This window comes from Quercus lobata, chromosome 5 (assembly GCF_001633185.2).
Source record: "Quercus lobata isolate SW786 chromosome 5, ValleyOak3.0 Primary Assembly, whole genome shotgun sequence".
Classification (NCBI taxonomy): Eukaryota; Viridiplantae; Streptophyta; class Magnoliopsida; order Fagales; family Fagaceae; genus Quercus; species Quercus lobata.
Window position 1 is genome coordinate 49,124,192 of NC_044908.1, and position 16,575 is coordinate 49,140,766.

The 16,575-nt window shown below is 35.9% G+C and overlaps 1 protein-coding gene across 1 annotated transcript; it reads right to left on the minus strand.

Annotated features, from left to right (window-relative positions):
- Positions 1 to 1,073: 1,073 nt before the first annotated feature.
- On the minus strand, positions 1,074 to 9,046 carry LOC115990616 (kelch-like protein 12). Its single transcript, XM_031114427.1, has 11 exons — positions 8,951 to 9,046; positions 7,583 to 7,762; positions 6,702 to 6,883; positions 5,887 to 6,591; positions 5,713 to 5,790; positions 3,844 to 4,360; positions 3,556 to 3,755; positions 3,292 to 3,368; positions 2,772 to 2,873; positions 1,924 to 2,107; positions 1,074 to 1,440 (listed from the first exon to the last, which is right to left on the minus strand). The coding sequence occupies exons 2-11, from the start codon at positions 7,752 to 7,754 to the stop codon at positions 1,351 to 1,353; spliced, it is 2,307 nt and encodes a 768-aa protein (XP_030970287.1). The 5' UTR covers positions 7,755 to 7,762; positions 8,951 to 9,046; the 3' UTR covers positions 1,074 to 1,350.
- Between the last annotated feature and the right edge of the window lie 7,529 nt (positions 9,047 to 16,575).

Genomic DNA, 16,575 nt, shown 5'->3' on the forward strand with positions numbered 1-16,575 from the left:
AAAACGTGGCTAAGGTTTTCCCTTTTATACCTAAGGCAAAACATAAAACCCTACACGTCAAACGGGCTTGGGCTGAGTTGGAAATTCTGCAAAAAAAACAATCTGCACGACTTTCGATCGATCGAGTCTAATTCTCGATCGATCGAGCCAGGCAGATTTACACAGTAAATCCTGCAGCTACTCGATTCCAACTTTACATATAACCACATACTTTGAGCAAATCTAAACAAGACTAAAACGTTTTGATCATGATTTGCCAATATTACTATTAAAAACAACATATCAAAAAAAAATTATCAAGCACAAGATTTTTTATTTTCTTAAAAAAAAAAAAAAAATCTACAATTTACGGTGTTAATAAGAGTGAGAATTTTATATATACATTGTTTGTCTCACTTTGTTAGTTCTAATTAGAAATTCAACCTTATAAGTAAGGTCATTAATTTATTGCACAATTTCGTGGGCTCATATGTAGGTACTAAGCAATCACTCATAGTTTGTCGCGTCAGAATTATGAAATAGTTTATAGTCCTAAAACCACTCATTTAGAATTCCAATCATATAAATAACTTCATTTATTGCATTATCTTTGAAAGAAAATCATTCAAGTTTTCATAATTTCTTTCATTATTAGTTTAATCTTTAGGTATATAGATTATTTGACTTTTTAAATCATGTTATATTTATAGATGTCTTTTTTTTGGTTGAAATATTTGGAAATATTTCTGTTTTTGTAGTTGAAATATTTGGATGTATGTCAATAGTAATATTTATTGACTTTTTAAAACATTACTATATTTTATTTTTGGGATATCTCAAAATAAAGTAGATGACCAACAATATAAGATGGAGTAATGTTACATATATTACAAGTTTTATTAGTAAGTTCCGATTAACTCAACTAGTAAAGTCTCTAATTGTTGAATAAGAGATTTTGGATTCAATCTCCGTCTATAATAGAAACCGATTGGTATCTTAATTTGATGATAAAGAAATATCATCAAGCGTAGATGCATAAAGATTGACAGTGTTTCTTACTAAAAGATTTGGTAGGAAATAATAATGGAAAAAACTTAGAAATAACAAAAGTTGATGACTATGCTAAATTGACTAAGATATGGTATTCACGCTAAAGCTAGAATATTTTCTGACGTATGTCCATTCATCCCACAAAATGGCCGTCATCCCAAGGCCTTCTACAAAAAAAAAAATGGCTGTCATCCCATGGCCTTCACAAAAACAAAATGGCTGAGACGATTCTATAAGTGCCTATCTTAATGGCCATATCAGGCCCATCACTGAATTAACCTATCGTTCTATACAAACGTGAAAGTGCCCTTTCATATATGATTATAGAACAATGGCTGACAGGAAGCACCTTTTCCCGATGGCCCTTGTCTGAGTTTCTTGCCAACCCTGACCATCCTTGTAAGTTTCAACCTGCCGTGTTACAATTGAAACTCAGCATAATATTGATGAGGTTTTAAAAATTAAAAGGGTAAATATAACACCATGTGGTACACCCTTAAAACATGAAGTTACGTTGTGCAATATTTTATGATGCCATGTTCCCACGCGGCATTTTCATAAACTTTAACTAAAATTGATAATGCGGTAAGTGCTAACATTATATATTGAAAAAGAATTATATAAAAATATTTCTAGTTCCCTCCCTAACTTTCTACTTCAATCCTTATTTGGGGTTTGTGTATTCACACAACTTAAACTTTATGGTAGAATGATTTTTTTTTTCCTTTCTTTTTCCCTTAAATTCTTCTTTAATACGTGATGTTGACACTGTCTCCAACCATGCATAAAGTAGTTCCATATTTTAAAGGTATACCACATGAATGGTATCAGTAATTTGATCTTTTAAAAAAATAAAATTGAGAATGACGGAAACCATAGCAAAATGTAACTTACCGTCTCAAGAATGTTTTCGCCAACTATCCCTCCCATTACAAAGATAGATTCGTTGATGACACCAGCAGCAAAATATCCCCTGGGCTTTTTCATTGGTTCTCCACTCATCCATAACCCAAGACGTGGATCAAATATTTCAACACTTGAAACCGTTCTACTTCCATCAAATCCACCAAGAACATATCTGGGAAGAAGAAGGCGGTTACAGTGAAGACATAAATGTGCTCAGATTAAAATATCAAAATCCAATTGAATGTGGGGAAAAAGAAGGCGGTTATGGTGAAGACATAAATGCACTTAGATTAAAATATCAAAAATTCAATTGAATGTGATTTAACATGTGTGCTTGAAGACCATAATTTCACAATAACCAAACGCCCACCCCCCTACATAACAGCCAGTGACCAAAAGTGATTGATGGATCTTCCCAGAGCTGTCCTGATTCATTATCAGCACATCAAAAACTGGAATTAGGTATCTCTGATCCATGAACATTATTTCGCAGCATTAGTGTAGCTCTCCATATTGGATAAATGTTAAGCTATTACTTAATTATTATCTACGTGAAATTTCTTATCATAATAATAATAATAATAATAATAATTGTTAAAAAGAGTAGTAGCAAACTTAGTAATATGAATTCCTCAACTGAAAATTATTATTATTATTTTTAGATAAATTCATCAACTGAAAATTAATATATATAGCTTCCCAAACAGCTAATGTTGGGCAGAATGACTTGTATCCAATATTCATATCTAATCTAGTACAGAAGTATGCATTTCTTAGGAAACCTATATATGAAAGGCCATTGAAAGGGTAAAAATAAAATAATAATAAAAACTTACAACTTTTCATTAAAAACAACCAGGGAATGGCTGCCCCTCTTTGTATTCATACTTGCAATTTTGGTCCAAGCATGTTCTCTAGGGTCAAATCTTTCAGCAGACCTGAGTCGGTAGAAAATTTCAATGAACCCTTGATACAGAAAGCACATGTAACAATATAAAAAGAAAAGATTTCAGATACAATTGTTCTTATGTTTTCTTCTCTCTTTAATGTATTAAAACCCTCTCAAACTATTATGTCTGTCATTTGGTTTGTGAGAGCGTTTGTGTGTGCATGCCTCATTTTTTTGACAAGTGCATTCTGCATACATGTAACATGTGTGTGAGGGGTGTGCACCAACAAGTGTTGTTCTGGGAAAAACATATATATATATTCTTATGAATATATCTCTAAAATCATACATGTAGATGTAAACATACAGGTTTATAGAGAAACTGATCCAAAGAAAAGATCATTCCTAAATGCAGCCATGATCTCAAAGTAGCAAGCAGTTTGGTCAGCAAACCAGTGATATCTTACATCAAGTAATCCTTCCCATCATAACCACCAGTAGCATAAAGAGCACCATTCAGTTCCACTGCACCAATAGCGAAGCGCTGGAAAAATAAAAGAAGCACTCCCGATGAAAAAGAGTTGATAAGTTTGCACAAACATTAATAATTTGAGAAAAAAAAAAAAAAAAGGATGTACCTTAAGGGAAAGAAACACATAAAAATAAGAATGAGGCTTGACATAAGCAACACAAGTGACTGAAAAACAAGTAAGCTAAGCAATCTATAATACCTTTTGTAGCATTGAACGCGTTGGGATCCATCTTCCAATGTCTAAGTCAAGCATTTCAACATTTGAAAAGCATTCCACATTGTTCCCCCCACCAATAGCAAATATTTTGTTATCTATAGTAGCTCCAGCTAAACTTCCCTTTTTCTGATTCAGTGAAGGGCGTGGGGTCCACTGATCATTTGCTAGGCTGTATGACTCAACTTCACAGAAAGATGATTTAAAAAAAGTTAGCAAAAGTTTAAATTCCAGTAAGAAAAACAGTTTAAAAGAGTCGGTCCAAGCTCACACCTGTGTCATAATACTCGGAACCGTCTTGACCTGAACCACCTCCAAATACATAAAGATCATTATTCAACTGTGCAGCCGAAAAATATGAACGGGCACAGCTCATTGGCTTAAGAGATTTGATCACATCATGAGAAGGATAATATGAATCTAATGCTGACAACCATGATATACCATCATATCCTCCTGCTAGAAATACTGACTCATTATGATCCACATGGAGCTCATCAATCACCTCACTAACTGACTCATTATGATCCAAATGGAGCTCATCAATCACCTCACTAACTGACTCATTATGATCCAAATGGAGCTCTTCAATCACCTCATTAACTGACTCATTCTGATCCAAATGCAGCTCATCAATCACCTCACTAGCTGACTCATTATGATCCAAATGGAGCTCATCAATCACCTCACTAACTGTCTCATTAACAAGTGCCACAGAAGGATTGGACACAGGTTCCAACATCATCACACAACAATCTTTCAACTGATGAATTTCCATTTCAGCCTCCATCTGAATAACCATTGTAAAATGTGTTCATCCAAACATTACGAAGAGAAGCAAGATAGGGGGAAAAATATGTGTGTGTGTGTGTGTGTGTGTGTGTGTGTGTGCAGTATCAAGTTTCAAGAAAAGAGTCATAGCATAAGCTCAAAGCTTCTGGCATATGGACTGTAATTTAATTTGAAACAAAAAGTCTAGAAAAATGAACTGTACATTACTTGCAGTTAATAATAACTGGGTTTTGATCTATGAGACTCTGTTGACAGTTATGTTAACATGTACATCATCTGCCAAATTAAAGATTTCCAGAAGAACATTTTATTTTTAATTTCTCCTCAAAGCTTCTTCTATGTTCAAGGGCCTAAATTTTATTTAACTGCACAATCAACCATTCATAGCCAATTTTTACTATGCTTTTCTACACGCTAGTAGGAGTGTCATCTATACATGGTTTATTAAATTCATTCAACCTTGCAGAAGCACTCTTAAAAATAATCCTAATATTTTGCAGAATCTATCTAAGTTCTCACTTTCCCCTTTGTTTGACATTTTTTGTTCCTATTATGAGTCAAAATTATTGTATACAACAAATGACTAATACAAAAAGAAAAAAGAACTCACCATAACAGGATACAAACACTCAACAACTGACAAGAACAGATCAAACTAAAACCAGAAAACAACCCAGATTGTTAAAACTCAACCCCTTAAAAAAACACAGTAATTCCAACACAAATCCAGCAAAAGCTCTCTTCATTACCAAGTTCCTAGCAATTCTCAAGTTGACGTTTCTGATATCCTTACACCTAAATTTTTATGAACTCTGAGATTTTATGTTTATATTATTTATAAACTCCTTATTCTAGAAGAATCTCTAGTGCAACTTCTTGTAAAGCCATCATAGAATAAAAATTCAAATGGTCCCATCCATATACATCAAGTAGCCACAGAAACATCAAAAAAAATATATTTAACATGCATTTGAACATCTCATGGAAATTAAAAAGAACCATTATTTTATATAACTTCATAGAGAAATCTATCACTCTAATTAGGACCATTACCAAAAAAGCAGTCATCAACAGCAAAAATATAATAAACTTGAAACAGAAACATTCATGAGAAGTTCGAACAGAAGTCATAACATCAATTTGACTGACAACAGCAGTTCTCAAATGGCCACATACAAGTTCCTTAAAATGCCAATCAGAATAAAATTGAGCCACCATATTCCCATGGGCTAATCAAACAAACCCTCAATGCTTGTTTTTCATTTTACTAATTTAAACATCCAAGATAAGGGCTAAAAACATTCAAAGAAAATGGAAAATTTTAAAATTAAGAATATGGCAAGGAAGAACCAGCTTCTGCTCCAAAATACTTGTCTTCTGAATTTGTTCTGTTCTAAAGGCCTTTAGCTCTTGTACCTCTCGAATCAACTATGTATAAACATAAGAATATATGAGAATGGTGGTAAACAAAACCAGACTAATGAATAGAAGTTATAGAATGTGGACAATTACATGCTCAAATACCTGAGCTATGATCAACTGACCCTCAGATGATGAATGACGACACTCTTCATTCTTCTCTTCTACACCCATTGGTTCCACTTGAAAACCTTTGTCCTCCAATTGAATACCATTCAGAACAGTAGTATCGTCTACATAACCTGACATTGGAACAGCCAATTCTTTTCTTTCAATTGGTAAGTCACACACAGAACCATTGGGTCTTGAACCAATGACTTGACCCTCCACCTGACTATTACAAGGGAAGGAGGTGCCATATGAGCTAGAGCTCACTGGCTGAAGTGACAATTCTTTCAATTTCATACATATAATGTCATTCTCATCTTGTTTAACTAGCTTTGTGTCCAAGCAAGCTCCCAATGGCTGGTTATTTCCATCAAACGGAGAAGCAACAACTGTAGAATCTGATTTCCAACTTGAGTAATTCGAATGCCCAGTTTCCAAAGAAAGTGGCTTAAACCCTTCACCTTCCTCTCCAGCGTCATTTGGGGGAAGTGCTTGAAAAATATTTTTCCACTTTGCAGTATTCTGTGGTACAGAAGCACTTGGAGCAACCACTAAAGATGATAATAACGACATGAGCCTACTTGCTTGAGCATGATCAAGCTCAAACCAGAAATGGTTATGAGAGTAATAGTTGTCAGAAATTATTGGTTTAAACTGTTTTTCAAGTAGTGGTTGGCACTGTAGGCGGACGCGAATCTGAACCTTTTTAAGTAAAATGAAGTGCAATATCAATACTAGACCCATATCTTCAGCCAAATCCAACATACAACTCAAAACAATTAGACCATATATGAGAAAATTTCATATGATACCTGTGCAGGATATGATGTCCTCTCTGAACCATCAGTGGTCCAGCCATAGGGGTTAATATTCATTTGGCCATTGCTAGCAGCCTCAAAGATTCCGTGAAGTCTTCTATCACTGTAGTTGAATAGAAACAGTGGCAAGCCAGGATCAATTTTCTTCACATATGAAAAGTGTTGAGCTGGTAAGCCTGTCAAATGAAGAACATATCCCATTATTATTATAGCCAAAACTGGGAGAAAAATGACAAATCATCAGTTACCACATTACTCACAAATTAATTAGATTTATAGTTCATAATTTAAAAAATATGTGCTTCACTTTTCTAACCCATTGGGTGCTTGTGTAACTTACCAATAAAAAAAAATATAAAAAACAATTATTCTGTATTTAGATCATAATTTGGGAGCATCTATCACAGTTTGGCACTAATTTTATCATTAATTATTGGTGGGTTTTTGTGAAATTTTGGTCATGGGTTCAACCATGGTGCTCGCATGTGTTTTTTTTCTTAATTGTATAAGGTATGTTGATTAATAAAGGCTCTATTTTGGGCTTTTGTGAACATTCAGAGAGTATGGAGGGAGAGACAGATTCGGTAGTTGTGTGGTTAATTTTGAGAATTTTTACATTTTTTTTTTTTTAGTTGGGGCCACTAGGCAGGGGTAAGTTGCAGAAGCATAAAACAAAGAACCTTAGTAAGATAAAATGTCACTTTTAAACCATGGGTAGGCAAGGTGAAACTGCCAAAAATTACATATGGATCAAGTTTAGTTATCCCTATTAAGAAAGGCTTCACATTGCTAAACAAAAATTGAAAGCTCAAAAAGAAAAGCAAATGCAAAATCAGGTTGGTGGACATGCAACAAAGGCAGATGAGACGACTGACCAAAGAGTTGGTTCAATAAGCATTCTTTCATGGTACTGTTCTTGCAACCAAATATGACTCCACCCAGGTGATTCTTCCTCAAATTTCTGGCAGCTGTAGTGCTGTTCACTGACTTTGGAGAAGGTGCATTTTCACTAACAATAAATTTTTGTGTTTTCCTCCTTGCACCCATTCTGCAATCTAGAGGCAAATCTATATAAATAAAACTCAGATAACAAATGGAGGTTCCTGATTAAAACAGCCATAGGGGACAAAGCAACAACCACCAAACCTTATTCCAAAATTTACAAGTTATTACATTCCTCATATTTATTTGATGATAGTGGGATTATTGATTAAAAACCATAGGACACAAAACAACAACAACAAAAACCAAGCCTTAGTCCCAAAATTTTGGGCTTAGCTATAGATATAGATTAATAAATGAACAAGAGTTGAAAAGACATCCATTATTCCAACCACATTCACTTTCCTTCTATGAGAAGTCATTAAACCGCACTAATAAGCATCAAAAATTATATTTAGAAAATTCATTACATTATAGTTTTTATGTAACTTGTCCAAATCAATTGGCACAAGCCTGAGACACATGGCACACAATTAATGCAAGTAATGAATATACAACTGGTGTCTTAGCCTGAAGATAAAAGACAATCCTCATGGAGCGGACATCATCGGTTCAAGATTCAACTCCTATCATTTCTATTAAAACGACCACTTATTATAAGATTGAAGCCTAACTCCTTTGTCAACATCAACAATAAGCAACATTTCGACTATAACTCGGAAAAATCATATAAAATATCAGTGCAGGATACTATAATCCCATTCTTGTTTTCAAATATCATACACCAGATATTCAGACAATACAATAAGAATGATACTAAATTAAACAAAAACAAACAAAGAATCATCGTATTTAAGAATCAGTAACACATATTCAAAATACTACACAAACAAACACACATCAATCATAAGAAAACCACACAATCTACAAACAAATAGCATCAAAAATCTAACACTCAACGATTAAACCCTAGACGTACCAAATGGCTATGAAATCAGAAATCGCACAGAGAAATATCACAAAGATTTCAACAAGTAATAAACAATTAGCACTAACATTAATATTCGCATAATCCAACAGCTCAAAACAAAACCCTAGAAATCCATAAAACTCCGATACTGAAAAGAAATTGAAAAACTACAAAAACTAAACTAAACGAAGTTGATCGCATCAATTAGAGCCAATCCATTTCAGATGAAAAAAAAAAAAAAAAAATCATAGCATTGTTCTTGTTTCTTGTTCATGAAAAACTTCGAAGCGAAGCGAAGAAAAATTTGAGAGAGAGAGAGAGAGAGAAATACCGTGAGAGTGAAGGTTTTGCAGGTTTGTTTTTGGAAACGAAAAAAGCTTCGGAGGGAGAGGGAGAGGGAGAGGGAGAGAGAGAGAGTGAGTGAGTGAGCGAGAGAGGTCACGCCGTCACGCTAAGGCGCGAAATGATAACCGAGAGTGACTTGTATGTATATGTAGGCGTTAATTTTAAAAACTTTATAGAGACGAAGTGGAAACGCAGACAACACAATTACACAAACAAAATACGCACGCAGCTTCCGCTTCCTGTTTTTTAAGGCTGTCACGTGGTTACCTTACCTCAAATGGAAATTTTATTATTTAATACCCATTAATTGTAAAGTACCAGTCCACTAGATGCTTACGGTTGCTTCTTATTAAAACAAAAAACAAAAAAAACAAAAAAAGATGGATCATTGCATACTTTTGGTATAATGGTTACCTTACAAGTATAAGTATTATAGGATGTGGAGGGTAAGGAATGAAGTTCCAGTATCTAGAAACGAGCTAACTATATAATGTATGTGGTCACAATTTACATTTTGGAAATTTCAAAAAAACAATAGTAAAATTTTGCTATTTAATATGGATAAAGTTTAGTTTTAAACCAGCTTGAAGTTACTCTTCTAACTCACTACGTTACAATTTACAAAACTATTTATCTCTTTTCTATTTTTATATATTAAGAGGGTTCAAAAAATTAGTTATATGTTAGTTATCTGATGACTAAATTCCCTAAATAACCCCTAATTTTTACAAAATATTACTTTAGTCAGATAAATAACTTAGGGTATATAAGTAATTTAAATTTAATAATTTAATGATAAAAAAAATAAAAAACTACTCAATTCTTCCTACCCACGTTCTCCTATTGCCCCTAAGAATAGGTCACACAAGTCACAACTATCTCTAATGCGGAAAAAAAATCCAAACTTTAAACCCACTTAAAATTCAAAACACACTATTATCTTTATTGGCGAAAAAAGAAACACCCAATATGTCCCAATTTATCTGCCGACCCACGTTCCATGTGTTCATTAAAAATAATAATAATAATAATCACTTAAAATTGAAAACACATATTTATCCATATTGCCAAAAAAATAAAACAGTCAATCTGCCAACCAACCCACGTGCAAAACAAAAACTTCCCATTAACATAGCTAAAAACTACATTTGGATAACCTCCTACTTTATTTTTATCTATACTACTATTTAAGGGGCTTCTTCTACTTGGATTCCTCATTTTTTATGCCTAAAATACCCTCATCATACCTACTTATAAGTTTTCATCTATACTACTATTTAAGGGGCTTCTCATGCTTGGATTCCTCATTTTTTATGCCTAAAATACCCTCATCATACCTACTTACAAGTTTTCAATTAACGGGGATAAATATGTAAATTAAAACTCTTACACTTTAAGACCCACAAACTCACTACTATTTAAGAGGCTTCCCCTATTTGGATTCCTCATTTTTTATGCCTAAATACCCTCATCATACCTACTTACAAGTTTTCAATTAACGAGGATAAATATGTAAATTAAAACTCTTACACTTTGAGACCCACAAACTCACTAATATTTAAGGGGGCTTCCCCTGTTTGAATTCCTCATTTTTTTTATGCCTAAAATACCCTCATCATACCCACTTACAAGTTTTCAATTAACGGGGATAAATATGTAAATTAAAACTCTTACATTTTAAGACTTACAAACTCACGTACGCTTTGCAGTTTCTATCTCTCATTCTTCTTCAGATTGAAGACATTTAGTTTAGCTCTACATCATCCTTTTTTTTTTCTTTAGATTAAAGACATTTACTGTCAGAGGCTCCAACAAATTTTAAGGTTCTATTTTTTGCAAGTTTCTCTTTGTTTTCTTTTCTTTTGTTTATGATTGACTTTCTTTGAGTTCTACATTTTTTTTTATGTGTATCACGTTAACTCTTTTTTTTTTTCTTTTTTTAAATGTAATTTTGAAATGAATGGTTCCTTCATATACTCTACCACTATACTTCTTAATGAATTGTCATTTCATGTTGTAGGTATTGTGATCCAAAGACAGGGCTGCTTTATGCTACAAAAGAAGCATTCAAAATCATTCATGAACAGTTAAATAGTATGGCTTTCCTTACTTCCTTTAGTAGCATTTGTTTACATTTTATTTAAAAATTTGGAATTGAAATAAAAATTGTTATCACAATCTATACTACTATTTAAGGGGCTTCCCTTGTTTGAATTCCTCATTTTTTATGCCTAAAATACCCTCATCATACCCACTTACAAATTTTCAACTAACGGAGATAAATATGTAAATTAAAACTCTTACACTTTAAGACCCACAATCTCACATACGCTTTGTAGTTTCTATCTCACTTTCTATCTCTCATTCTTCTTCAGATTGAAGACATTTAGTTTAGTTTTTACATCCTCCTTTCTTTTTCTTTAGATTAAAGACATTTACTGTCAGATACTCCAACAAATTTTCAGGTTCTATCTTTTGCAAGTTCCTCTTTGTTTTCTTTTCTTTTATTTATGATTAACTTTCTTTCAGTTCTAATTTTTTTTTTTTTTTTTTATGTGTATCATGTTAACAATTTTTTTTACTTTTTTTTTTTTAAATGTAATTTTGAAATGAATGGTTCCTTCATATACTCTACCACTGTACTTCTTAATGAATTGTCATTTCATGTTGTAGGTATTGTGATCCAAAGACAGGGCTGCTTTATGCTACAAAAGAAGCATTCAAAATCATTCGTGAACAATTAAATAGTATGGCTTCCCTTACCTCCTTTAATAGCCTTTGTTTACATTTTATTTAAAAATTTGGAATTGAAATAAAAATAGTTACCACAATACTCCTTGATTAATGATCAAAATATAAATGATCAATTACTATTTCCTTCTCCTTCCTCACTTTTTTTTTCCCTTCTTCATATTTTTTTTTTCTTTTTAAGGAAGTTTTTTTTACCATCATTGTATATGTTTTTGGCGTTAAAATTTTTTAGTTTTTTTTTTTTTTTTACTATTATTGTATATGTTTTTGGTGTTAAATTTTTTTTTTTTTTAAGGTATGTAGCAACCTTGAGTTCTACCTTCTCTTTTTTTTTTTTTTTTTTTTTTTTTTTTTTAATATGTATCACGTTAACTCCCTTTTTTTTCTTTTTTAAATGTAATTTTGAAATGTTAACTCCCTTTTTTTTTCTTTTTCTTTTTCTTTTTTAGATCTCCATTAGTTATTTATTTAAATAGTTGATGATGTGGTGATAAGATTTTAAAGAGTCCATGATAGAATTAAATTCTAAAAAATCTTTATCTTTATTCTAAACAATTTTAATAGGGTTTTCAGGAAAAATGATCTCATCAAAATTTAAATCAAACACAAACTCTAACAAACTTATGCTATTATCTTTAATAACACGCACGCTAGCTTTGGTTTGTTGATTAAATTTTTTTATTTAGGTATGTAGTAACCTTGAGTTCTACTCTTTTTTTCTTTTTTCTTTTTTATATGTATCATGTTAACTCCCTTTTTTTTCTTTTTTCTTTTTCTTTTTAAATGTAATTTTGAAATGTCAACTCTTTTTTTTTTTTTTTTTTTTTAATGTAATTTTGAAATGTTAACTCCCTTTTTTTTCTTTTTTTTCTTAAATGTAATTTTGACACGTTAACTCCCTTTTTTTTTTCTTTTTTCTTTTTTCTTTTTTTAGATCTCCATTAGTTATTTATTTAAATAGCTGATGATGTGGTGATAAGATTTTAAAGAGTCCATCGTAGAGTTAAATTCTAAAAAAATCTTTATCTTTATTTTGAATAATTTTAATAGGATTTTCAGGAAAAATAATCTCATCAAAATTTAAATCAAACACAAACTCTAACAAACTTGTGCTATTATCTTTAACTAGCCTCTGAGCACGCGCGTGAGGCTCTTCTATTTTTTGGGTAAAGGTTAATTTAGAGCATTTATTATAATTTGGGATTACTACATTTTCCAATCACAAAAAAAAAAACCTAGGGGTGTGATGAGTATCATATGTGAAGAAATAATTTTTCACCACACCCCTAAATTTTTTTGTGATTGGAAAATATAATAATCTCAAATTATAATTGTAGGGGCGGTTTTTGGGGCCCAGGCCTAGCAAGTGAGTGGTTCTGGCCCAAAAGTTTCCAGACAATGAATTTGTAGAGAGTGGGTTACAAAGCTAGGTATAGACGAAGTGAACGTCAGTTAGATGTATGCCATGCAACATGTTGAACGTGAGAATGTTCCATTTACGTTTAATAGGATATCGGTCCGAGGAGACGTATAAGTGCACCTCTTGCTCTGTTTACAGACTATAGAGCTCTTTCTCCTTTCTCTTTTTCTTTTTTCTTTATTTTTCGATCCCTTCTTCATGGAGACCTCCTTCTCTTATATAGCCTCCTTGAATTGATAAGGACCTTACACTTGTTAGCCATCTGGACCTTCACTTGAGTACCTATCCCATCGGACATCTCCCTTATCCTTCTGTGAGTTGCACTGGCCAATGTAACACTGTTCGCCTGTCTTCTCCACATTAATGTGGCTGAAAAGATAGCTTTCTTGCATTTAATGCGGCAGTTGTGGCTTCTCCCTGATGCCTTACGTTTTCCTCTTTCCTGTTGCGTGAGGTTCACCCTCCTACCCACGTTCGCTTGGATGGGTTCTTCACTGTAGAGGGGGCGCTTTTTGGGCCCATATTTGCGTGTCTGAGGAGGCATTCCTCCTCGGATGTCTTCTAAAACGAACCAGGCCCAACAGGATTGGGCCAGAAGTCATTTAGGCCCCTGTTCCCTGTTGGGTCATGTTTAGGCTTCGGGTGGGTCCCTAGGCCCACTGTTAGTCTGGGAATTTAACCCCTACAATAGCCCCTCAAAATTCCGGCTCCTTCTTTCTTGTCCGAGGAGGAAGGGCGGGATTTTGACACTCATAGAATTTATCTACTGTGGGTCCCTGCTTCACTCGCGCGGAAGTATGCTTCTCACGTGCCTCATTAATGACGGGGACGGTTGATAACCCATGCAGCGCTAATTATTGCTTTTAGCGGTTTTATATATTTTGATCTGACGGTGGGACGCTAGATCAACGGTTGGGATAATCTCCGTTTCCCTATGCGGGAGTATGTCTGTCCGGCTTCTCCTGGATACATAAGATTTTCAAAAAGCATTCCCTTCTCATTTTTGGACAAGCACTCACACACTCAGAGTACTCTCGCACTCTCCCTTTCAAAGCGCTCAAGCCCTCGAAGTCGTCTCCTTGAAGATTTCCTGCAAATTTCTCACCCGTAAGTGTACGTTCCCTCTCCATTGCCTTTTTCCCGCATTACTCCTTAAACAAATCGTCTTCGCGTCACCTAGGATTAGGGGGATGGGTAAACTTGACAAATTGGTAAATTCCCCGGCCAGTATGGAGGGCTTTAAGGCCAAATACCGTATTCCGCCGGAGCTAGGTCTAGAGTATTGTCCTCTGGAGGAGGTCATAATCAAGAGGAAAACGGGGGAGGTCGCCATTCCAGTGATAGCCTTTGTGGAAGGAGGAATGACCATCCCTATGGGGAGGATAACCAGGGATTATTTGCGTGGTCATAGGTTGGCCCCTCACCAATGCGTCGCGAATATGTTCCGGATCCTGGGGTGCATAGAGGTCCTGAACAATCAGATGAACCTTGGCCTTACATGGCATGACGTGGTTCATTTATATGAACTGCACAGCCTCGGCGACTCATATTACTTGAAGTCCAGGTCCGATGAGGTGAGGTTGATATCCTGCCTTCCCAAGTCCAACAAAGGCTTGAAGGATGACCTTTTGATCGTCTCCAGACGGTGGCACGACAGTCTTCACTGCCCAGTCAAGGCAGGAGAACCAGGTGGGGCTCCATAGAGTTAGATCCCTTGGAAGGGATTTTAGTTTTGATCTTTTCCCCCCCTTTTTTTTTGTTTTATTTTGATTCTGACTTTACTTGTTTGTCTCCTCGAATTAACATATCCCTCTCTTCGGATCTTGTAGACAAGAAGCACACGACTCCTCGGCTTAGTTTGGTCAACATCCAGGCACTCAACTTCCTCCTAAGGTCTGAGATTTACGTGAGTACAGACGGGCAATTGCGATCCGCGCCTCTGATTTTGGACTACGTGCCCCTCACTCGTGCCCTAGTGAAGCCTGGCCAAGCAATTAGGGCAGGTAGTCCGTGATTGGCACGGATAGACGTCTCCATACCAGGCTTTCTTGCTTCAAGAGATTTGCCCCCCGTCCAACTGCCTGCTCAGCGTGCCTTTCCCGCAGTAGTTATCCCATAGGAAGAAGTCGGTTCCTCGCACTCGTCTTTGGAGGATCAAATAGACCGATTTCACTTTGCCAAGGAGGAAGAGGTGTCGGCCAAAATAGTGGAGCTCTCGGATTCTGATTCAGATCTGGACCGCGCCTCAGCAGCCCCTGACTTGGGTTTAGTAACCGCACAAGTTGGTACCAGCCAAGAGCCCGAAAAAGAAGAAGGAATAGACTTGAGACAAAGGTCTGGCCTCAAGGGCCTCCTCACCAATAGGAATAAAGGGCAATCCTCCAAGGAAGCCTCAAAGGAGCAGACGACCTCCAAAGCTCCTATTCTTCCTCTTCCCACGTCGGATGTGGCGCTGCAGCCTATGCCCAACTTAAGGCTAAAAAGGCTTGTGGGGGAGTTGGAAGAGGGTGAGGTTGGCCAGGAAAAATCCAAACCTCAGAAGAAGGGTAAAGAGACCAAGGAGCCCAAAGAGAAGAGGACCAAATCCATTGATAGCCAAGACGAGGCGGCTATTCGGAGGGAACAACGGATATGGTTGCCGCGGCCTGAACTGGATGGCGCTCCAATTTCCTGGGATGCAACCATGTGGGAATCCCAACGACGGGAGGCGTCGTTCCTAGCCGAGGCCCTGCAGCAGCCTCTTCTTTTGCCTCGCAACATGAAGGGGCTCCAAAATACTCAGCAACCAGAACTCTTCATGTCGCTGAAGAGGGACATGGCAATGGTAAGCGAAAACTTTTACTATCTCGTTTTCTTGTTACGCATCCATTTATTCACCATTCTTTTTTATTAAGCTTTTGTTTTCCTGGTGCAGGTTACTCAGCAAATCTTTGTTGCTGAGGAGTGGGCTAAAAAGGCACGTGAGGACCTTCATAATGAGGCTCAGTCCCGCCGCATTGCCGAGAGGACTACTGGCGACCTCAAGAAGGAAAACGAGAGCCTAAGCCACGAGGTGAAGGAGGCAAAGAAGAACCATGCAAGCGCAGAAGCCGGCCTTAAAAACGCTACTAAGCAGGCTGATGATCTGCGCCTACAGCTCCGTCAATCTGAGGAAAATCTCACGACAGAGAAGCTGGCGGTTTCAGACCTCAAGTCCGAGCTTGCAAAGGTCAAGGAGGAGGCCCGGCTTGCCAGGGAGGCGGCCAAGAAAGCAGTGGCAGCCTCTTATGATCGTGGGGTCAAGGACACTGAGGTCAGACTGGCCGAGGAGGTGGCCACTATATGCAAGGAATACATCACCCTGTCTTGGGGTGTGGCCTTGGACCGGGCGGCAGTCCCAGCGGATTCCGATCTTAGGAAAACTGAGAACATCTTTTTTCCTGAGGACGTTCGTGAGATCC

Bases quoted from the DNA above. Each gene is read 5' to 3' on its own strand.
- LOC115990616 (XM_031114427.1), bottom strand. From the start codon at position 7,754: ATGGGTGCAAGGAGGAAAACACAAAAATTTATTGTTAGTGAAAATGCA. The intron at 5,791-5,886 runs GTATTTGAGCAT...GTTTATACATAG, and splicing joins GTCAGTTGATCATAGCTCAG to TTGATTCGAGAGGTACAAGA. The intron at 4,361-5,712 runs GTTCTTCCTTGC...ATGGTTATTCAG, and splicing joins GTATTTTGGAGCAGAAGCTG to ATGGAGGCTGAAATGGAAAT.